This window comes from Lithobates pipiens, unplaced genomic scaffold (genome assembly GCF_037356315.1).
Source record: "Lithobates pipiens isolate NorthernLeopardFrog02 unplaced genomic scaffold, aLitPip1_a1.2 Scaffold_3, whole genome shotgun sequence".
Taxonomy (NCBI): Eukaryota; Metazoa; Chordata; class Amphibia; order Anura; family Ranidae; genus Lithobates; species Lithobates pipiens.
This window is the reverse complement of record NW_027507790.1, coordinates 101,265,910-101,290,064: the sequence shown is the minus strand read 5'-3', so window position 1 is coordinate 101,290,064 and position 24,155 is coordinate 101,265,910. Positions and strand designations below refer to the sequence as shown.

Here is a 24,155-nt window from a genome sequence, read left to right as displayed (position 1 = left end):
TATAAATAGACAGAAGCTGATTAAAATTACCTGCAGGGTTCCTTCTTTGCTCTGTACTTTTCTTTTTCTATAAAGTCACTAATCTCCCGTTACAGATAATGTAAACTGAAAATTCCACAAACGGATCTTTTACTAACAGAAACATTTTCCTCTTGGTTTAAGATCTTTAACCTTGGCATTTACAAGATTCAAAAGGTACACTAATATTCTGCATTCCGCATTGTAGCTATGAAATTGGAAACGCTCCTGCATTAACGCATTTTAAATCTTATTATACAGCGCTCAAGAGGATAAAACAGACAATAATTCCACTAAATTGGATCATGTATGCTCTCTGCAATTCTTATGAGAGAATCTATATTGCTGATTGTACTCGATTTACATTATTTAAAAGGTAGCTGAAAGTTTAATCAAAAATACATTAGGCAATGATACAATATATACAGTATGTGCTGTCTTTACATTATTAATTCAGTGCCTTTAGATCAGCCTTTCTCAACCATTTCAACATTGAGGAACCCTTGATATAAATTTCTGGTCTCAGGGAACCCCTGCTAAAAATGACTATATCTACAACTCATAATACATTAGTATGATGGTCAGTGGGAAGAATGCTCCTTACACTTGTGGACACTGGGAAGAATTACCCCTTAGCCCCCGTACACGCGGTCGGAGATTCCGGCAACCGAATCCGTCGGATTAATTCCGACTGATTAATTCCGGAAGAGGTCCGGAAGTGATGTTGCATACACATGGTCGGACTCAGTTGTCGGAAAATCCAATTGTACATAACGTGATGGCGTTATTTCGTTACGATGGAACTACGTTCAGGCTAGTAGCCAATAGCTTTGGTCTAGGAATTTGATCTGAGCATGCGTGGCACTTTGTCCGTCGGAGTAGGCTACACATGATCGGAGTATGTCCGATCGGGGCATTTGGTCGGAAAATTTTACCGGCAAGTTGGAAAAGTTGGTCCGTCGGATATTCCGACGGAAACCGTCCGATGCAGACCACACACAGTCGGAATATCCGACAAAACGGTCCGATAGGAAACATTCCTTCGGAATCTCCGACCGTGTGTGCAAGGGCTTACAGGTAGCTAAAAATATCAATGGTGGCAGTGGGAACTTATCTGGGAGGCGGAAATTGCTAATTTCTCAAGGAACCCCCAGCAACCACTGGAGGAACCCTGGTTGAGAAACCCTGTTTTAGATAATAAGGCAGGTCGAAATAAGGTAGACTATAATTTTTAAAATGAAAAGCTATTGTAATTTATACAATCAATCAACACCTTCCATGGAGGGTGAAACAAAGTCTATGCCCACCTCTTATGCCCCACATTCCGACCACAAAACCCGTCAGTGTTTTTCCGACGGATTTTGTTCCGAAACTTGTGTTGCATACAAATGGTTGCACAAAGTTGTTGGAAAATCCGATCGTTCTGAACGAGGTGATGTCAAACACGTACAGTACGTCAGGACTATAAACGGGCCAGTAGCCAATAGCTTTCATCTCTTAGTTTATTCTGAGCATGCGTGGCACTTTGTTTGTCGGAATTGTCTACACACGATCGGAATTTACGAGATCGGATTTTGTTGTCGGAAAATTTTTGATCCTGCTCTCAAATTTTGTGCGTCGGAAAATCCGACAGAAAAAGTCTGATAGAGCCCACACATGCTCAGATTTTCCGACCACATAATCCGATCTGACTTTTTCCATCGGAATTTCTGACCGTGGTACAGGGCATTACACTGGTCATACCAATAAAACATCCCAGATAGAGGAAAATGCATTGGATGCTACCACAGCATTATCGGACCTGAATTTGCTCATCTACATAAGAATGGAAACAAAATTTCAAATTTCTATACATGATCTATCCCCATGCAACAAAGTGCATGTAGCAATCTTTCCCGTCGCCGATATGACATGGTCAACAGCAGGTGCCTATCCCCTCATAATTTTCTGACCACGCATTAAGCAAGGAGACAAATATTAACCACTTTCAGACTGGCGCACGACGATGTACGTTGGCAGAATGGCATGGGCAGGCAAACTGGCGTACAGGTACGTCCATTTGAAATTGCCGCCCTGCCATTCCTTGCTCGCCTCTGGCGGCATGCGCACGTGCCGGTCAAGACCCCCATGAGTCCAGTCGCGGGTCACACGGACTCGATCGCCATGGGGATACCCACGATCGTCTCACGGGGAGGCTGAATGGGGAGATGCGGAAGTAAACAGCATCTCCCCGTTCTGCCTAACAACAAGTGACACTGATCTCTGCTCCCTGTGATTGGAGCAGAGATCAGCGTTCACTAACACACAGCCCAGCCCCCCACAGTTAGTAACACGCCTCTAGAACACACTTAATCCCTACACTGCCACCCTCTGGTTAACCCCTTCACTGCCAGTGTCATTTACACAGCAATCAGTGCATTTGTATAGCACTGATTGCTGTATAAATGACAATGGTCCCAAAAATGTGTCAAAAATGTCCAATGTGCCCGCCATAATGTCGCAGTCACAATAAAAACCACTGATCTCCGCCATTACTACTAAAAAAAAAATTATTAATAAAAATGCCATAAAACTATCCCCTATTTTGTAAACACTGTAGATTTTGCGTAAACCAATCAATAATTGCTTATTGCGATTTTTTTAACCAAAAATATGAAGAAGAATACGTATCGGCCTAAACTGGAAAAAAAATGTTTTTTTTATATATTTTTGGGGGATATTTATGCGTTTTTCTCAAAATTGTCGCTCTTTTTTTGTTTATAGCGCAAAAAATAAAAACCACAGGGGTGATCAAATACCACCAAAAGAAACCTCTATTTGTAGGAAATAAAGGACATCAATTTTGTTTGGGAGCCACGTCGCACAACCGCGCAATTGTCAGTTAAAGCGTCGCAAAAAGTGGTCTGGTCTTAAGCCAGCAAAATGGTCCGGTCTGAAAGTGGTTAAATCAAACTACAATCGCCATAAATAGGTTTGCAAAGAATGGGGACCGGTCAGTGTCCCTGTTCCACCCCCTCTGTCTCGTTACTGGTCACTAGGACACAGGTGGCCCCTGCCACACCACTTACCTAGCTACTAGGAATAGTGAAATTAGAGTTACCCTTTAAGGCCCCTTGCACATACAAAGTAATTTGCTGCACATGTTAATGCCCAAAAATAAAGCTTCTGTATGTCTCAAAATTCATGTTTTTAAGCCCAACATGCTCTCTGGGTACACATGAGGCTCTGTATAGTTGCAGTTACTGTCCCTACTGTCTTGTCTCCTCTCCCCCCTGCTCCCCTGCCTGGTCTCATGCCTCCTCTGTCCCCTCTCTGAAGATTGTCACTGCCCACGGCCTCCAATTGCTTCCTGTATGACTAATCCCGCTGCTTCCTGGGTCACTACCACAACTCCCTGGTCTTCCCCTCTTCACACCGCCCAATTCATGCCAGTAGCGTGTGTCCAGCCAAAACATTTAATTCCACCTTCTGAACAGAGCAGCAAATGGTTAGAACCTTTGTCAGGTTTCTTTTGTCATCTGTGTCTGGCCAGGAAGTGGTCCTTTGTTTAAATTGAGTGGAAAACGAGTGAATCAAACTCCTTGAACCATTTTCAACGGAAGCTTTCCCACTAGTATCTCTAGTTCTTATGTAAAGAAAGGCCACAAAGAGACAGGGAGGCAAAAACATTGTAATTGATAACCTTAACCGACATGTACTGTATAGAATTTAAAAGTATCATCGAAATGACTGGTTCCCTTTAAAAGACATAGGCAATGCTATTTTGGGCTCTGGCAATCACTGATTAAATCATATAACTTATTTGAGATGTTGGGTGTCAGTCATGTATAATATGTGACTGCGTTTGTCTCTACAATTCAAATTTGCTCAGTGAATTCGAAGTCCAGAGAAAATGTTATTTCCGGAAAATAATGCTAACTACCAGATGTTGCAGGCAGAAAAGTCCAACCACGACAGCTGCTGCTGTGTGCCGACGTCTCATTAACAGGCAGGTTCATCTATGAATTCCTTTACTGCAAAGCCAACCTTGGGCTACCGAGACATATTTAGAAGATAATTAACACAATGTGTTTTATAAGAAAAGACAACAAAAAAATTAGACATAGACCTCATGTGACAAACCTATACTTCTTTCTATGCCTTAGCCCTATAGATGCTACACATACATCCTACTCCCCACCAATGAGGTTAGCCTTGTGTGCTGAAGTCTGGGCTGGACTGGTAGAGTGGATGGTGCAGTACAGTATGTAGACGCTGATATAGGGACCAGGCAACCTAGCTGGGAAAGAGAAGACAAGTCACTGTATATATTATGATATAATTAATAAAACCGGCCGGAAGCTGTTGGGGAACAACAGAGGAACCATATACTTTAACCGCTTGCCAACCACCTCACACCGATATACGTCAGCAGAAGGGCTTGTACAGGCCAAGTAACGTACCTGTACATGGCCCTGCAAGAGGCGGTCAGCGGGCACGTGCGCCTGCAGCAAGCTCCTTGAGTTGGGTCACGGGTCCCGCGGACTCGATTGCCGCTGGGATACCCGCAATCGTCTCACGCAGAGGAAGAACGGGGAGATTCTAATGTAAACAAGCATCTCCCCATTCTGCCTAGTGACAGTGTCACTGATCTCTGCTCCCTGTGATCGGGAGCAGAGATTAGTGACGTGTCACACGTAGCCACGTCCGCCACAGTTAGAAACACTCCCCAGGACACACTTAACCTTTACACTGCCCCCTAGTGGTTAACCCCTTCACTGCCAGTGGAATTTACACAGGAATCAGTGCATTCGTATAGCACTGATTGCTGTATAAATGACAATGGTCCCAAAAATGTGTCAAACATGGCCGATTTGTGTCCGCCATAATGTCTCAGTAACGATAAAAATCACTGATCGTCGCCATTACTAGTTAAAAAAAAAAAAGAATTAATAAAATGAATAAAAATGCCATAAAACTATCCCCTATTTTTTAAACGCTATAACATTTGCTCAAACCAATAAACACTCATTGCGATTTTTTTTTTTACCAAAAATATATGTAGAATAATACGTATCGGCCTAAACTAAGGAAAAAAAATGTTTTTTTATATATTTTTGGGGGATATTTATTATAGTAAAATGTAAAAAAATTAGTTTTTTTTTCAAACTTTACGCTTTTTTTGTTTATAGTGCAAAAAATAAAAACCGCAGAGGTGACCAAATACCACCAAAAAAAAGCCCTATTTGTGAGAAAAAAAAGGACGTTAATTTTGTTTGGGAGCCACGCCGCACGACCGCGCAATTGTCAGTTAAAGCGACGCAGTGCCGAATCGCAAAAAGTGCTCTGGTCAGGAAGGGGGTAAATTCTTCCGGGGCTGAAGTGGTTAAAGCAGTATTAAACCTAAAAAAACAAACATTTATTAAATTGTAGTAAATTGCAGCTAATTTTTTAGATGTGATGGCTGCATTAGTCTTTTTTAGGCTTCCTTTTATTATGGCCTTATGATCCAGCCAGTAAGTCTGTTGTTTTTTGGCAGCTGTCCTGCAGATGTAGTGGTGAAAGGGTTGTGACAAATCAATCACCACTGACAGGGGTGCTTACAATGGTCTTTTATTTGTAGCGGTACCCTCGTAGGGGCTGCTGAGTGTTGTGGTCTGTCCCTCACCCTGCCCAGCCAGGCACACAGTTCTCATTCACTTTCAAGTAGAAAACTAGTCCTTGAACTTTATTTTTGTAATTTTATTGGGGGGTTTTAATTTGGATAGGGATGGGATATTCATGAGATGCCCAATTGATTGTAGAAAGACATATGGGACCAACTATATACACCTCCCGTATATACAACCTCTTTACTTCCAGCTCCAGCACAACTAATGAAATCACTCTCCAGCACTTTACTCTTGATCTCACTCTTCAGGACCAGCTAGCCCTGATAGATAGGCCCGACACTGACTCAGCCAGGCCTAAAGCAGATGCCTTTTACAGGTAGGGACCCCTATAGTGTAGCAAAAGGTAGTTAGTCCCAGTGCTAGTTATCCACGTGGCTACTGAGCCCAGTACCACATCTTCAGGCCCTGCCAGCCCTCCTGGCTGCAGATGCCTCTCTCTCCACTGCCCATGCCATTACAGTCCACTCCACTGGCTCTGCACCTACCTCGGACTGCTTGCACCCAGTCCTCTCAGGCGTGCCTCCCAGACTTCTACTGTATGACACTCACTAGCCCTCCTGGCTATGATTTGTAGCTCCTAATGGAGACTTGCCTGATAGTGCTCTCCTGCTGTACTCTCCTTGCTCTCATGCCTCCTGTCCGGGACCCCTCCATGTGTTCTCAGAGGGTCGCGGCCGCACCCAAGCCCAGGCCCAAGGTCACCTTCCAAAGACTGGGGAGCTCCCTCCAAGGTCATGACACTCTAGCTCTCCATCTCCAGCTTCCACCCCGAACTCCTCCCCAACTGGGCTGACCCTGGGTATTTGAGGAGGCCTGCCCCCTGCCAATCCAAGTTGGGGATTGGTCAGGGCTCCTCAGAATACCCCAGACAGCTCCACTTTTCCTATCAGAACTTTCTGGAAAGAAGTGGGAGGTCTGGGAGTCACCCAGCTCTGCCTGAGTCACTCCCAACCCACATCAAAACCAGCAGGCCTGGCTTCCAGTCAGGCCTGGAATTTACCTACACTAACAAAACCCTGGCCATACTACTTCTAGCACACTAGAGGGTGATACATATTTATTTATATAACACTTTTATCTCAAACAGAACTGTTGTTATAACTTCTTATAAAGTGTTAGCTGGAATTTGGCTTCAATTTGTTAGTGTATCTATATCTGCTAGTAGTCATTCTAACATTCCCCTTCCCCAAGACTGACAATGCTGCTGTCTAAAGGTGTCTCTGATGCTTCTTCATCTGAAGTGTAGGCACCCTAACACAGGATGTGTGTTACTGGCCTGATCACCAAGTAAAAAGAGCAGGAAAAAAAAAAAGAAGAAGAAACCAAAGGCAGCCACCACATCTAATGACTGGTATGTTGCAATATAATATTTTTTTTGGTTTTGGGCATGTGCCAATGGCCTTTAGGGTTAGTGTCAATGGGCAAATGCAGCATTCTTTCAGGTTTATTTCACCTGCAGCTGACCTCCTTATCTACCTTGCCTGCTTTAGCTGCTTTTGCATTAACATTGTAAAGGGAAAAAAGCAATTCTGACACAAACACCCATTGACAGAGATCTTCATGGTTCAAAAGGCTATAAACCATGGTTTGGTGTGATTTACTGATGGGCATACAGTATATCCTGTGAAGTCAGAACTCATGATCTCTATACATGTTACAGGTCAATGACTCGGAGTATAGATTTTGAAATTAGTATGGCAACTAGCATTTTCATAAGGAAGTCAGCAATGGCACCCTCCATGTAATGGTGTGGATTTACTAAAGGTAAATAGAATGTGCACTTTGCAAGTGCAGTTGCACTCATTTTCTCCAGAGCTAAGTAAAGCTCTGCTGAGTTCCATCATCCAAATCATGTGTATGCAAATGTTTTATTTTTTGTCCTTTGTCCAAACATGTTATACCTGCCTGCTCTGTGTAATGGTTTTGCACAGAGCAGCCCAGGTCCTCCTCTTCTCGGGAGCCTTGCTGGCGCTCCTGGTCCCTTCCTCCTGCCAAGTGCACCCACAGCCAGCAGCCTGCTATGAGTGCAGCCAAGCTGAGCCACTGCCGTGTTTCCATTCAGACACAGAGCCGTGGCTCAGGGCCCACCCCCTCTTTCCTTATTGGCTCAGTTACTTTGATTGACAGCAGCGGAAGCCAATGGCACTGCTATTGTCTTGCCAATGAGGAGGGAGAGTCCCTGGACAGCCAAGTGCAACATTGCTGGATCGAGATGGGGCATAGATGAGTGTTAGGGGGGCTGATAAACACTGAAGGTTTTTTTTATCTTAATACATAGAATGCATCAAGATAAAAAAAACTTCTCCCTTTAGAGCCACTTTAAGCAGCCAACTAGTGGATCCTAAAGACACCCCAACAAGGACAAGGTGGATTTGCCTGCCTATATTGACACCCCATGTTTCAATATCATCCTTTATTTAAATGCAACTATGTAAACATGGCATTTTTCAGTTACAACAACTTATTTTGTAATTCGAAGCCTGGAGATGTCCAGAAAGTAAATCTGCCTAATTCACTATTTCCTTTTTACAGCTTTACAGACTTCAGCTTAGACATGCAAACTGGTATCGTGTTCATCCCTTCATGTCTATTCCCTCAACAGACACCTTCTATTGCTACTCTTACCTCATCCAACAAAATTCAATTCTGCCCAGTAGATGTGTGCCATCAACCATCCCCAAAAACTACTGTCAGTGCATATGTACTGAAAACATGTGGTGTCCAAAGAAATGTGGAGCATTACCTGACCTTGCTCATTAATACCAAAGTGGTAGCGCATGTTGCAACACCACTACTTTTCTCTTAAAGCCTCCTCCAGCACATTTAAAAATGACTTTGGTGTGCTCTACAAATGTACTTCGCACTTTTACTTGCTTTGGGACTCTGAAACAAGAAAATCCTCATTCATTCTAATTAATGGCGGGGAATAAAGGGTCGTAGGAGGAGGAAACCTGTCACATTATCTAGTAGCAGCACTCTCCTCCTTTCCGTGAGTATTCTTTCCTACGTTATATGGAGAAATAATTATAAGATATTGGCTTGAAGGCATAAAATCAAGTCAGTAAAGCAACTTTATATGTATATATTTATATTCTTAAAATCATGCCAAATGAAAAGTATCCATAGAAACCAATCAGAATGAATGTGTAAAAGTCTGATTTAGGTTGTGTAAACTCTGATTGGCTGCTATTAGTCACTGCACTTTGCACTGTTTAATGTGACAGAAATCTAATCACTGAGAAGTAGAGTAAAACACCTGAGGCCGCACCCTAAATGTTAGATGTCCCTGTGCAACTCGGAGCATTAGTGGCATCAGATGCGGGAAATCAAGGGTGACAAATGTGTCCAATTAGTTGTGGAATGTCACAGTCATGTTGTAGCAGCTGTAGATTCACATATTGGAGACAAACACTGGCAATTCCTCTTAACTTTTGTTCAACAACAAGCAACATGTCCATTCTCAGTACTGACAATTGAAAAACAAAATATAAAGTGCCCTTCGCTACTGTTTATTAAACTAAATCTGCCATTTATTCTTTCAAATTCAGAGGCTTTGTCATGCATTTCTTTTCAGTCAGTAATTGGGAAAACTTGGAGATATGTACATCCCCTGAGATGTTACCAGAGGGATTATGAAGCGAGAATTAAACGTCTCATAGGTATAGTAGCTAAATGTACATATGACAAGGTCACACCTATGAAGATGACAACTACTCAACAACTGAGGCAGAACTAGTAACTGCCATTGGCCCTTTGCCTTTGATCCTGACCCAAAATCCTCACTAAAGCACCCCTATTGTGACTGGTATTAGACAGAAGAATCTGCCATAATTTACATTTCTTACATTGTGTTTTTTTATCTACATTGTAGCCTGAAGGACACAGTAGAAGTATCTATTTTTCAGGCACATCAGTGAGAAGAAAACAACCCCTTAACATTGGTGGTCGGGAGGAAGAATACCTCTAATACCCCTCCTAAAGTTACGGATCTGGAGTCCTTTATTCTGATAATTTCCTAACCCTTTAGACAATTTCCAAGCCATAGGAAAAAATATCTGACAACATTTTGAACTAAACCTATTATGGAAGAAGTACAGGGGTTGCAATTGCTGAGCTGTTTCTGAAAAGGCAAGCTCCATGGCTTTTATGCTGACTGACTTTGTGCCTTCTTAAATAATGGACCTACAGCAAATAAGTATGCAGATACTTGCTCTGAGTCAATGTCTGACTGAAGCAAAAGGTTTATCACGATAGCTAGGCAACTACAGTTTTCAAAAACTTTTATGTTTCTCTCACAAGTTTGCTTTAGAGAGTATAGTATAGAGTATAGTAAAGTATATTATAGACTAAAGTAATGGAAAACTGGTGATTCATTTGATATGAATGCTGCAAAATCCCATCATTAAAAATCTTGTAATAAAAAAAAAGTTCTTAACTGATAGAATAAGATCTGTAACAGATTTTACAGCAAGGCATCCAGGTAATGTTCAATGTCTTTGGAAAGATAATCATGATAAGATTCTCTTCCCCTAAAAATGGAGTGGGTGCAAAGAGCGTCTTCCATTAAAAGTTATTTTTGGTGGATTTAGAAAAAGACATCGTACCTCTGCTCATTAAATATTTGAACTCTGTACATTCATCACATTCTTTGAAGAGTCTCTGATCTTCTAATCCTAGAATCTTGGGTTTCAATCAGTGGAAGGTGTGCTGTTTTACATAGTTTCCTTACAGCAAAATTAAACTCACATTTTGTACTTTACTCCAGTTAATGTGCATGCCTCGTGTAATGTAGACCTCTCCATAAACCTGCAACACTGTGCCATTAATGAGATTTCACTTTCAATTTTTGTTGATGATGCGACCAGCGCATTCGTATTTTATTCTGCATTCATGGCACACTGTCTGTGCGGTGACCTGCTGTGTGCTTTGCTGTGGTGACAAAAAACTCTGTTCCCAGAAGAACCCTGTGAGACCTTCAACATCACATGAGTTGGTCAATGTTCTTAAAAATAGGCATGGGGTTGAGTTGTGCTGAGTTGTGCTCATATGAAATTTCATTAGATTACAGTTTACAATTTACGAATGTTCTTTATGATGATTATATCATTATGAAGGGCTTCCTCCATTCAGTGCTGTGCTGACTTCCTGGGTTTTTAATTTTTAGGTTTGTTAACTTTTCGTAACAATTAAGAGTTTTCGTTATGATGAATTTATCATTATGAGGGGCTCCCAACATCCCTGTGCTGTGCTGACTTCCTGGGGGTTTTTAACTTCCTCATAACGAATAATCATAGTTAACAAACATTCTGTTTGATTCTGTTGTAACGGAATTTGGATCTGAAGTTCGTATACAAAATTTCGTATTTCGTACAGAATTTGTATGCATAAAAATTCGTATTTCATATTCGTACGAATCGTAAGAATTTTTGATTAGTACAAAACTAATTGCACATGTCTAGTGTTTGGATACAGTAATCAACACCTTGCTGGTGGTATCGTGGACTATATAAATCATTGGTCCTCTTAAGTAGGGAAGTCCTGTGGATAATCCCTACTCTTTGTATTTCCTGCTAGAACGCATACTATTCCTTCCTCCCTGGATGCTGTCATTTTTTGATTGCAACGCATGAAAGTAATTTCCTTCACTGATAATTAGTAAATTTCTCGCTTGCTCAGCATAGGAAACAGCTTTGGTGCCAACATGTAGCAAAAATACAGTAAAACAGCCAATTGGCAGCCATTGATCTGCAGGCACAGCTTCACTAGGTTGAGGCAAGGCCTCTACCACACTAGTAGAGCAGCTGAGGCACTTAACAGATATAAATTGTAATTGGAAATGTTTAAACACAAAACTTTTAGATACTCAAATTCACTGACAAGCCGCTAATTCGTTACCATCCAACGTCATTAAATAAGTCATTTATCCACTTTTTTGGTTGGAGAAAAAAGGAGTGCTTTGTAAAACAGGATTCACAGCAGCTTCAGTCATCCGCATTCAGAAATCTCTCCTTCATCCCATGACCAGGATGCAAAGTAAACACTTCCGTATTTTCCTATTTGCCCCAGGTTTTTCTTAATGCTTTCCTATTTGTTCCTCAACAACAGATAGGTTAGCAGAGGAACCAATAGAAATGTAGAAGGAAGAATGACCAGAGTGGAGGAAAGATTGCCCAGGACTCAGGAGTAAGGGATCAAAAAATAGGAGATTACGTTGGCACATTCCCTGCAACACAACTGGTCTCTTCTGCCTGCTGAAGGCCCAAGCAGAGGAGTCTCAGCAATCCAAAGGAAAAGTACCTGCATGTGTAACACCTCTGGTGTAAAACAGAACTTTGCCTTTTAAATGTTTAATGCTAAAACATCTACTGTATGCTGCAGAGAGTTGATCAACTCATTTTTTACTAAACTTCCTGACATGGACACATTATGGTCAGAATTCAGTTACAAAACATCCTTGTTCTTCCTTACACAAGTCCCTAATAAAACAAAAGGAAGTCAAAGGAACAAACATTACATTATGCAACAGTTCTGTACAAATTAAGTATTTGGTACTGTATAGGAGGTCTTTGCTTTGTAGCCCATTGTTTGCTGTTATTATTTTAGCACTAAGGACATTTAACAAAGGCAACTGACAATTTCTTCTTCAGGATATCTGCATCTCTACCTTCAACTTTATTTCCAAGATCATCAGTACTGAATATCTCCTGAAACATTTCCATGTAATCTGTGAATGGTATAACAGGACTTTGAAATTGAAGTTTGTTAACTTTTAAAAACCCCATAAATTCTATATCTTCTGGCACCTAATGTGAGCTAAGCAGAAGCCTTACATTAAACTAACATTTAAGCACATTGCTACATAATTTGAAATGATGTTACTTAAAATGAAAGTATACCGGTCATTGTAACAAATCTCAAACTGAGCACCCCATACTGTGCTAGGCACTGTATGATACCTTTACCACCACTTATCTGCCAGACCAAACCCCAACACTGATGTATAAAAAAAAATCCTGGTACGGTGCAAAATACAAAGCTTAGAGCAACCAATCAGGCCCCAGAACAGTCACATATGGGTGGTGGCATGCAATAAAGTGAGCACCTAGTACTGTAGACAGTTGGTGGTAATAGTGGCACAGCGATGGGCATAGGAGCAGAGTGGGAGATTGTTTTTTTTTGTTATGAACACCGCTTAATGTAATAATTGAACCCTTAGAACTTTTATTAAATGAGTCATATAGTGTCCCCTTCTAGATACAAAGTTGTTTGTGCATTTTATTAGAATACAATGAGAAATTTGTATTTCAGAGACAAAGAATAGGAACACTTATTATTTCCAGGTATATTAATATTGGACAATACATGATTCCAATGCTGCATGGTCAGTGAACATGACCACAAAGCAAAACCTTTTAAATGCTCAAAGGGAAATACAAATCTCTATAAGCAGCGGCTAAATTTAAGTACTTGCTTGTTTGAAAAGATTTTAATTGGGTGGATTAGGTATGCAACCAATTAAATTCCTGAAATGCTAATGGATAATTGTCCTCATTCAACAAATAGTTCCTTTTCTTAAAGGAAAACAACAGTGGCTTTGTAGATAATAGTAGTCACATTCAGCTGAATTTGTTCTGTAATGTTAAAGATGTCTTGTAGCGTATCCAAGTCACTTCTTTGGCTCTAATGAGCATCAAGAAGATACTGCAGCATTAAAGACCAACCCCAAGCAAAAAAAAAAATGTTTTACCTTGCAGTGTACCTGCAATGCAAGAGTTAAGTGCTAATTTTTGTCTATGGGAAAGGAGAAAGCCTTATGCCACGTGCACACAACCAGACTTTCCAGCAGTCTAGGTCCGACGGAATCAGTCTGTCAGACAATCCGATTGTGTGTGGGCTAATCCAAATGTTTTTCATTAAAAAAAAATCAGACGGACCTAGAAATAGAATGTTTCAAATCTGTCCGACGGACTCAATTCCTATCAGAAAACCGTTCATCTGTATGCTGGTCCGACGGACCAAATATGAAGCAAGGGCAGCTACTGACTACTGGCTATTGAACTTCCTTTTTTAGTCCCGTCTAACGTCATCACGTTTAAAACGAGCGGACTTTCGAACAGACTTAGTCCATTCGTGTGTGGCCAAGTCCGTTCGTTTGGAAGTCTGTCGGAAGTCCGCCGAAAAGCCCGCCGGGAAGACCGTCGGACCTAGTCTGACGAAAAGTCCGGTCGTGTGTACGCGGCATTATACTCACCTGATGGTCTTGTGTAGGGAGGATCAGATAAGTATATCTTTTTTATCTCTCCCCTAGACAAAAAGAGTAATTAACCCTTGCAGTGGGCTGTGCCAGGAGTTCATCTTCAATCCAATCACCATGTAATGTGTCAATGCAGATGTTGATTGTCCATGAATATGATGGGAAGTGTGAAAGCTGTGAAACCACCCTGTTCTAGATAAATAATTCAGTGTCAGGAAGACAGCACCTCATGCGTGTCATATATTGGATTCACATGGCTGAAGGTATGAATTGTCACTGCGGTATTGATGTTGAAACTACATTATACGTGGAAAATAAATGGTGTAGAAGGCCCAACCCTTGTTTAAGAAAGTTTTTTCCATTTTGAAATAGATGGCTCCTTTCATGCCTCTTGTGAACAAGTTGTCCCCTTTGACCAAAATGCTCACTATCCTTAACCTCTTGGTGCCGACAGCACGCAAATATGCGGCCTTTTGGCGGGTGGGCCTTGGCGCAGAGCGACCACATATTTGTGCGCAAAATTGCAAAAACTGTTGGGCTTGCGATCGGGAGCTTTCCGATCATGTGACTGCCGTGACAGCCAATCCACGGCGGTCACATAATCATAAACCCTGCCCCACCTCCAGGCATCTGAAACCCCTTAAAGGGCCTGGGAGGGGGTGGCGCCAAGAAGTTAAAAGAATATCACTTTCCTTAAGGTGTAGGAAAACTGCTGAGTCCTGACAAATCTAGTCATTTTAACATCTTTTAAAAGCATTTTTAACAATTTACACCTTCGGCCATGTGAATCATTAACATCTATGCAGATTTCCTGACACCATTGATGTAACTAAAATGGGTGTTTCCACAACTTTTACACCTCCATTCTTGTTAATGGCACACACATGCCATGGTGATTGGAATAAGGTGTCTGCTCTATCTGCGTGGGTATAAATGTTTGGGTGTCTTCCTTTCTCACATCAGAACTGAAGAAGTGGCTTAGATAACACCTTCACAAAACATCTTCAACAGAGAAAGTCAGTTGAATGTACCTAACTCCTAGTAACTACACTCAGCAAAATTATAAACGCAACACCTTGTGGATTGAGTGGCCCATGGTGGTGGTGGGGTTATGGTATGAGCAGACGTATGTTATGTAAAACGAACACAGGGGCATTGATGGCATTTTGAATGCACAGAAATACTGTGATGAGATCCTGAGGCCCATTGTTGTGCCATTCATCGACGACCATCACCTCATGTTGCAGCATGATAATGCACGGCCCCATGTTGCAAAGATCTGTACACAATTTCTGGGAGCTGAAAACATCCCAGTTCTTGCATGGCCAGCATACTCACCGGACATATCACCCATTGAGCATGTTTTGGAAGCTCTGGATCAGCGTATACGATAGCGTGTTCCAGTTCCTGCAATTATCCAGCAACTTCACACAGCCATCGAAGAGGAATGGACCAACATTCCACAGGCCACAATCAACAACCTGATCAACTCTATGTGAAGGAGATGTGCTGCACTTCGTGAGGCAAATGGTGGTCACACCAGATACTGACTGGTTTTCGGACCCCCCTGACCCCCCCCCCCCCCCCCAATACAGTAAAACTGCATATTTTAGAGTGGTCTTTTATTATGGCCAGCCTAAGACATGCCTGTCCAATAATCATGCTGTCTAATCAGCATCTTGATATGCCACCTTTTTGAGGTGGATGGATTATCTCAGCAAAGGAGAAGTGCCCACTAACACAGATTTAGACAGATCTGTGAACAATATTTAAGTGAAATAGGCCTTTTGTGTACATAGAAAAAGTCATAGATTTTTAAGTTTAGCTCATGATAAATAGGGGCAAACACAAAAGTGTTGCATTTATAATTTTTCTCAGTGTATATCATTATCAGGATAAATGAGACACAGTGGCACTTTTTACATTTGTAAACCTACGTCTTACCCTACTGTTATGTTAGAGAAATCCTGAAAGACGTATGTAAAGACTGACAAATTATTGAACTCACATTGATCATTGCATTGGAAGTGATCCTGAAGAGAGTGGCCCTTTCATTTACAGATTTGATCTTCTCGCTGCTCTCTGTTGGCAGTTTAAGGTTCTCCAGCTCACTCAATGAGCGTTGGAGGGCGGCTCCATGCTTAGCGATGAGGTCATTGCATGTGCTGAGGTCATCCAGCTTACTGGTCAGAGCTTTTAGAGAGCTATGCAACTCACTCTTGTCAGACTGTGAGCTTGGTTCCTCGTCCCCAGAGTCATCTGCATAAACACAGACAGTTCACAATTACAATTGAAATCTGCAGTAGTGCTTAAAGATATTTATATTTTTTTCATATTCATTTATACATTTATTTATACATTCATATATGCATATATGTATTTCATATTCATATATGCAACGTATACTAGCTCATTATGAAATACTCACCTTAGAATGAGGTCCCCGTATACCATCCCGGTCCATGCCTCAGGAGCTGACATTTTGCTCTCGGCGCTGTGAGTGACCGGAGCGGCGATGAGGTCCTTCCAGCTCATGTGCGTGGGAGAATTCTTTCCAGCAAGGTCTGGCAGCGTCTGCCGGACTTTCGGCCAGCCTTCACAGCGACTGCATGCAAAGTGAATATCCCCTAAACCATAAAGGTTTAGGAGATATTCATTTTACCTAAAAGGTATGCCTTATTGTAGGGTTACCTGTAGGTAAAAAAATAAATAAAAATAAAAGGTATATAACCGCTTTGTTTAGGCTTTAGAACCACTTTAAAGTCCCATGCACATTGGGCATTTGCCCAGCTTTGCCCAGGAAAAAAAGCAGCATTTTTATGAAGGCGTTTAGGTGCCTTTAGACAGATCTAAGTGCATCAACGCTAGGATGTTCATTCATTTCATTGGCCAGAATAAAAATGTGTTCTGGCTGTTTAAATGAATGCTTAAGTGTGTTTAGGGCATTTAGGTGTGTCAGTCATTTCTTCAGCCAAAATGCTGCTGCTCTTCAGCGCACTGGCAGCAGGTTTTTTTCCTGCTGCCAATGCCTGTAAATGCTTATGTGTGCATGGACAGATAGGCTAATGCCCCATACACACGATCGGATTTTCCGCCAACAAATGTCGGATGTGAGCTTGTTGGTGGAAAATCCGACCCGTGTGTATGCTCCATTGAACATTTGTTGTCGGACTTTCCACTAATAAATGTTGGCTAGCAGGTTCTCAAATTTTCCACCAACAAAACTTTGTTGTCGGAATTTACGATCATGTGTACACAAGTCCATCGCACAAAAGTTCATGCATGCTCGGAATCAAGCAGAAGGAGCCGCACTGGCTATTGAACGTACTTTTTCTCGGCTTGTCGTACGTCACCACGTTCCCATGTTCATAATTGTTGGCCAACATTTGTGTGACCGTGTGTATGCAAGACAAGTTTGAGCCAACAACCTTCGAACAAAAATCCACTGTTTGGTTGGCAGAAAGTCCGATCGTGTGTACGGGGCATTGCATTGAGGGGGATTTAGAGGTAAATAAAAAACCCAAACGCAAAATGCCTCTAAAAGCATGAAGCCTACCTTTTATTTTAGCAGTGATTAAACAAAGTCAGTTTCAATGCTAGCAGCATATTTACAATTTCAGTTTACAAGTAGCCTCTCTCTAGTCAGAAGAATCAGCACAATTTTATCTGATAAAGAGGAAGAACTGAAACATTATAAATAATTATCGTATTTAATACAAACTCTGCGTCTCATCTGTGGATGAGGAATTCTGCACTGTGCTATGCAGACCCCAGGGGAAATAATCTGCTACAAAGATATGAACGCTTGTGGAAGACATAATAATATCTCTAAGGTCAGCCTTTGCCAGGGGCTAAAAAATACTTCACTATTAGAAAGAGTTACAATCACAGTTAAAAAATATATAAAAAGAAGTATAAAATATCTAAACAAAATATTACAAACCACCGAGCTTCTCCATAAATAATAGCTACAATAAAGATACAAATGTAATAAATATGGCCATATAGAGTAAACAAATTACACCTAGGATTATTTGTATCTAAAATGACTACATAACTAATAATTACAACCTAAGAAACAGTGTAAATACTTTCTTTTACAAGGGGTTGTTCATCATAATTTAGCAATGAGCAAAATATCAACTGAGCAGTACCCATAGCCACCATCCATCTTCTACTAATATATTTTTAGTAAAGTTAATGGCTGCTGTGTACTATTGCAATTTGCACTTACTGCTTTTCCCTTTGTACTATTTATCGAAAAAGCATAATAGTGTCTCAAGGTTTTTTTATCAAAAACGATTCAGGGCGGTTTACATTTATGTCCTTGTGCTAGAGTGCTTATTTCTACCTTTAGTATTTCTCAGCTAGTTGGAACAGACCAGGAAACAACTAATGAGACAATGCAAGCTTTGCAATCACTAACCAATATATAATGCGTTATAGTTGCATTTACCAGTATATCGGAGATATTGCTGGAGGTCCCTAAGCCCAGAAACAGGCACAGAGGAAGACTCTTTCACTATTAAAATTATACAATGTCTTCTGATGTATGGGTCATACCACTTGTTCTACTTAGTAGCAATCCATGTAATGTATTTCTGCATTAGTACAACCTACACCATACACTATGGGGTTGATTTACTAAAGGCAAATCCACTTTGCACTACAACTACTTGGAAGTTCACTTGGAAGTGCAGTCACTGTAAATCTGAGGGGAACATCTGAAATCAGGGGAAGCTCTGCTGATTTTATCATCCAATCATGTACAAGCAAAAATGCTGTTTTTTATTTTCCATGCATGTCACCCTCGGATCTACAGCGACTGCACTTCCAAGTGCACTTGCCGTGCAAAGTAGATTTGCCTTTAGTAAATAAACCCCTATATATGCTGATATATATATATCAGGACAATTGACAGCATCTCCCTGAACATACTGATGTCCTCAAACCTGGTACCAGAGATTTTGAAGCATCTGCAAATATCTACAACCACAAAACTCTACAATCTTAATAGAAGTTGGCAAACTCCCCGATCTTTTGTTACTGTTATCTCGGTAAATAGGTAAACTACATGCTGTAATCCAGCCTTTCTCAACCTATTCAACACAGAGGAACCCTTGAAATAACTTTCTGGTCTTAGGGAACCCCTGGCAAAAATGACTATATCTACAACTCATGATACATTGGTGTGATAGTCATAACGGGAAAAACGTTCCTTACATTTTTGGTCATTGGGAAGATTTACTTCCTTACAGATAGCTAAAAAGATCAATGGTGTCAGTGGGAACTTATCTGAGAGGCATAAAATGCTCATTGCTCAAGGAACCCCTAGCAACCTCTGGAGCAACCCAAGGGTTCCACAGAAACCTGGCTGAGAAGCCCTGTTGTAACTAAATCAAATAATCAAATCAATTAGAATTTGCGTATCATGCAAAAATTCATATGGGTTTCCTGAGCCATTGGCTGGAGATGACGGGATGTCTCAGTTCGCAGTTCAGAGCTTGCTTTCCAGAAAATTTTCTAAGAAGGAAAGTGCCCTTGTCTTACTCCCTCAGTGTAGTTGTGCTGACACCAAGACTGATGGGGGTTATTTACAAAAGGCAAATCCACTTTGCACTGAAAGTGCACTTGAAAGTGCAGTCGCTCTAAATCTAAGGGGTAGATCTGAAATGAGTGGAAGCTCTGCTGATTTCATCATCCAATCATGTGCAAGCTAAAATGCTTTTTTTTTATTTTCCTTGCATGTCCACCTTGGATCTACAGCAACTTTACTTCCAAGTGCACTTGCAGCGCAAAGTGGATTTTCCTTTAGTAAATAACCCCCTGTGTCTATGCCAAGGTTCCTATCATGCACAAGGCCAGGAGCTTTGTGGATTGTAGCAGAAAGCAATAAACTGAACAGAATGACAGACTCTAGGACAGCAGAATTAAATGAATTCCCCAAACAGCAAACAAAGCACTTTTTCCACCTGAAACATTTTCGTATGCAGAACAGCACTAATGAAGCTTTAAAATGTTTACTTTTAGAAAGCCATGAAATGCTGAATCAACCGATGCTTAGAAAGCAATATATTATTCTGTTAAGCCATTAATCTCTTGTGGAGATTCAGCCACAGATGCTAACTAGAATAGAAATAAATGATATGTCAATAAAATACATATAGATTTCTCTCCACTCCCTAAGCATACAGACTGCCACCCTTAATAGTTAAGGGTAATAAAATGTTTGACCTGTCCTCTATTTACAATGAATGAATATGCCCCGAATTTACTTGAAATGGTTCTACACTGTATCTGAGCACCACAAACCAAAAGCGCTATTTTATAAATTTTTAATATTCAAAGCAAACTACCCAATCCATGTCCCTAATACTTTATTTTGCTGTAATTTTGCTTTTTACTTACAAAAACACCTCCCTAGCATTTCTGGCCTTGGCCATCTTCAGTAACAGCAGATGATTCATGTAGCATTTACTTCCTGAAATCCATCTCCCCTTATCTCAGGCATGCAGGCAGGAGAGTGTGCTTAGCTGAGTAAACCCCTACTGAATAATTCTGGGATGTTTGACATAATTTTCATAGGCAAGGAAACTAGGAAATAAATAAAGAAATGTAAAAAAAAAACAGTTTTAACAATACAGTATGATATATTTTCCTATCTTTACTAATGCTAAAAGCATAAGGATTCAAAATAGTCTGTGTTGATTGAGAGTGAAGTTCCACTTAAAAGTGGTTGTAAACCTCAGTTATGAAATCTGAACAAAGAACATACAGTATATCTGTAGTGTTTATTTTTCTCTCACCAAAGCTCTAAGTGTTGTTTCTCTCTGGTGCTTTGTTCTTTTGTTATCAGCATGAGTCACTTCTGACAAGTTTTCCTGACACATGAGATAAATTTGGGATGGGGAGGAGAGCTCAGCACACAGCTTGTCTATTCACAACAAGCTCTGTATCCTTCCTTGACTCCAAACAGCTCTCAAACATTGCACAAGAGCTCTAAGGCCCTTTTCACACTGAGGCGGTTTTCAGGCGCTACAGCGTTAAAAATAGCACCTGAAAAAAACAGCCCCTTTCACTTCAGTGTGAAAGCCGGAAGGCTTTCAGACTGGAGTGGTGTGCTAGCAGGACGGTGAAAAAAGTCCTGCTAGCAGTATCTTTGGAGTAGTGTATTCACCGCTCCTAAATTGATCCTACCCATTGAAATCAATAGGGCAGCGTGGCTATACCGCTGCTCGTCCCCTTTGCGGTCGGTTTTAACCCTTTTTAGGCTGCTAGTGGGGGTTAAAACCACCCTGCTAGCGGGGTTAAAACCACCTGAATACCGCCGATAAAAGGACGGTAAATCGGCGCTAAAAATAGTTCCGCTTTACTGCTGACACCGCTCCCGTCCCAGTGTGAAAGGGGCCTAAGTGCAGCTCCCTGCCCCCTCCTCTGTAAAACTGACAGATGAAGAAAGATTTTATCACAATTCTGCACTTTTGAAGGGATGTCGAGAAGATAAAAATGTAGATAAACAGGTACAGTGCCTTGGAAAAGTATTCATTATACCCTCTGAAATGTTAAAAGTTTTTGTTATGTCACCACCAAAAACATCAATGTATTTTTATTGGGATTTTATGTGATAACAGAAAGTGGCACAGAATTGTGAAGTAGAAGGAAAATGTAATTTTTCAAATAAAAAAAAAAAAAAATATCTGAAAGGTGTGGCGTGCATTTGTATTCAGCCTCCAATACTTTGTAGAACCCCCTTTCGCTGTAATTACAGCTGCAAGACTTTTTGGGGATGTCTCTACCAGCTTTGCACATCTAGAGAGTGACATTTTTGCCCATTCTTCTTTTCAAAATAGCTCAAGCTCTGTCAGATTGGACAGAGAGCGTCTGTGAACAGCAATTTTCAATTCTTGCCACAGATTCTCAATTGTATTTAGCTCGGGACTTTGATTGGGCCATTCTAACACATGAATATGCTTTGATCCAAACCAGGGGTAGGCAACCTTTTGAGCACAGTGTGCCCAAAAATGTTTTCAAAGAAACTGAGCGTGCCGATTTTATAACAAAAAAATGTCAACTTCACGCTCCCTATCACAAAAAGGATTTTTTATAAAGTAAATGCTGTAAACTACTTTAGTAGTGAGAAATTAACATCCTGCACTCTCACGCCTCAGATCAGCCCCAATTCCTGCAACTCCACACCTCAGATCAGCGTCCCCCCTGCTCATCTATCATATATGTTAGAAAAGTTTTAAAATATTTATTGTGCAACTATTGTTTTTAAAAATGGAGACTGATTTTTAAGATGGCTTCTGAGCACATGTTGCATTAACTTGCTGCTCATCTGCCCACCACTGTACCCTCCTGCTAATCTGCCCCACCACTGTATCTCCCTGCACAACTGCCCCACCACTGTATCTCCCTGCACAACTGCCCCACCACTGTACTACCTTGCACATCTGTCCCACCACTGTACCCCCTGCCCATCTGCCCCACCACCGTACCCCCTGCTCATCTGCCCCACCACTGTAACCCCTGCACATCTGTCCCACCACTGTAACCTCCTGTACATCTGCCCCACCACTGTACAGTCCTGCTCGTCTGTCCCACCACTGTAACCCCACTGCTCAGCTTCCCCGCCAATGTTCCCCCTTTCTCATCTGCCCCACCACTGTACCTCCCTGCACATCTGCTCCACTGCCGTACCCCCATGTTCTTCTTTCTCACCACTGAACCATCTTCTCATCTATCCTAACACTGAACCTATCTGCTCATCTGCCCCAGTACTGTAACCCCCTTTCTCATCTGCCCCATCACTGTACCTCCTGCACATCTGTTCCACCTCTGTTCCCCCTGTTCTTGCGCCCCACCACTGCAACCCCCGCTCATGTATTCCACCAATGTACCTCCTTTCTCCTCGGCACCCCTCTGCACATCTGCCTCACCACTGTAACCCCCTGCTCATCTGTTCCACCAATGTACCTCTTTTCTCCTCTGCCCCGCCACTGTACCCCCTGTATATCTGCCCCACCTCTGTATTCCCCGCTTTTCTGCCAAAACACTGTAACCCCCCTGCTCACCTGTCCCACCAATGCACCTCCTTTCAGATCTGAAACACTGCTTTACCCCCCTGCTCTTCTGTCCCACCGCTGAACCCCTTTCTCATCTGCCCCAACACTGAACCCCCTGTTCATTTGCCCCATCACTGTAGCTCCCTGCTCCTCTGTCCCACTGCTGAACCCCCTTATATCTTCCACCACTGTACCACCCTGCACATCTGCCCCGCCACTCTATCCTCCTGCTCTTCTGCCCCACCACTGAACCCCTCCTGCTCATTTTCCCCACCGCTGTACCCTCCTGCTCATCTGCTCCACCAATCTACCCTCTTCTCATCTATGATACTGTAAGTGCGATATGCAGAGTAGTGAAAGGAAGCAGAGATGAGACACATCTACTTGTCCTGGCACACTCATCCTGCTGATCCACCTCTCGCATCCAGCCCATGTGCTTGTATGTGATGTATTTGATATCACATACAAGCATCTGGAATGGATGTGCAATGAAGAGCTCAGGTCAGGACTTGCTTCCCGATTGGCCGGGAGGAGACACAGGAAGAAATTAAAGAATATTAATTCGATAATATCACACAACTGGTTGGGCTCAGGGCACAGTGCTTTGCTCCCTGAGCCCACCCTTTTTGAAGCCAATTTGAGCCCCAGGCTCTAATCATGTGCTTTAAAAAAAAAACATTGGAATTCATGCATTCGGCGCCCTGCATGTAGATTAGGGGTTGGGTGCATGAATTAGGGGAGGTGCCCCTGCGCCCTACATGAGTAGCCACCACTGCATAATAGCATTTATTCATACTTTTTCATATCTTCCTGGTGTTCAGCTTTTAAGAATCCCCGACCTTGAACATGCCCAGAAAAGTGATGGGACAATAATAGCAGCAGCTCAATTTATAACTACTGAAAAGAAAGGTACACATTTAGGCTTTTTGGAGAGCGTGCTGGGAAAATTTCCAATTGTTTTGTTAATAGTCCTGGCCATATGCACCTTTTTTGGGGTAGCCAATTTGGATGGCTGACATTTTGCATTGTAGAATTTGGTGCACTGGAGGTCTACAGTTGTCTTGGGCAAGTCTTTGTCTGGAGTGTTGCTGCACCTTTAAAGATGATGGGGCTACCTCCAAGGCATGCCTAGGCCTCAGTCTATGCAGTGCTATATTTGTGTCCCAA

The 24,155-nt window shown here is 41.7% G+C and overlaps 1 protein-coding gene across 2 annotated transcripts in view; it reads right to left on the bottom strand.

Moving 5' to 3' along the window:
- OSBP2 (oxysterol binding protein 2) overlaps positions 1-24,155 on the bottom strand; it is a 399,907-nt gene that overhangs the window by 160,342 nt on the left and 215,410 nt on the right. For both annotated transcript variants that reach the window (XM_077462100.1, XM_077462101.1), the window contains one exon: positions 15,932-16,182. In XM_077462100.1, coding sequence (XP_077318226.1) covers positions 15,932-16,182 — 251 coding nt within the window. The remainder of the gene's footprint in view (positions 1-15,931; positions 16,183-24,155) is intronic.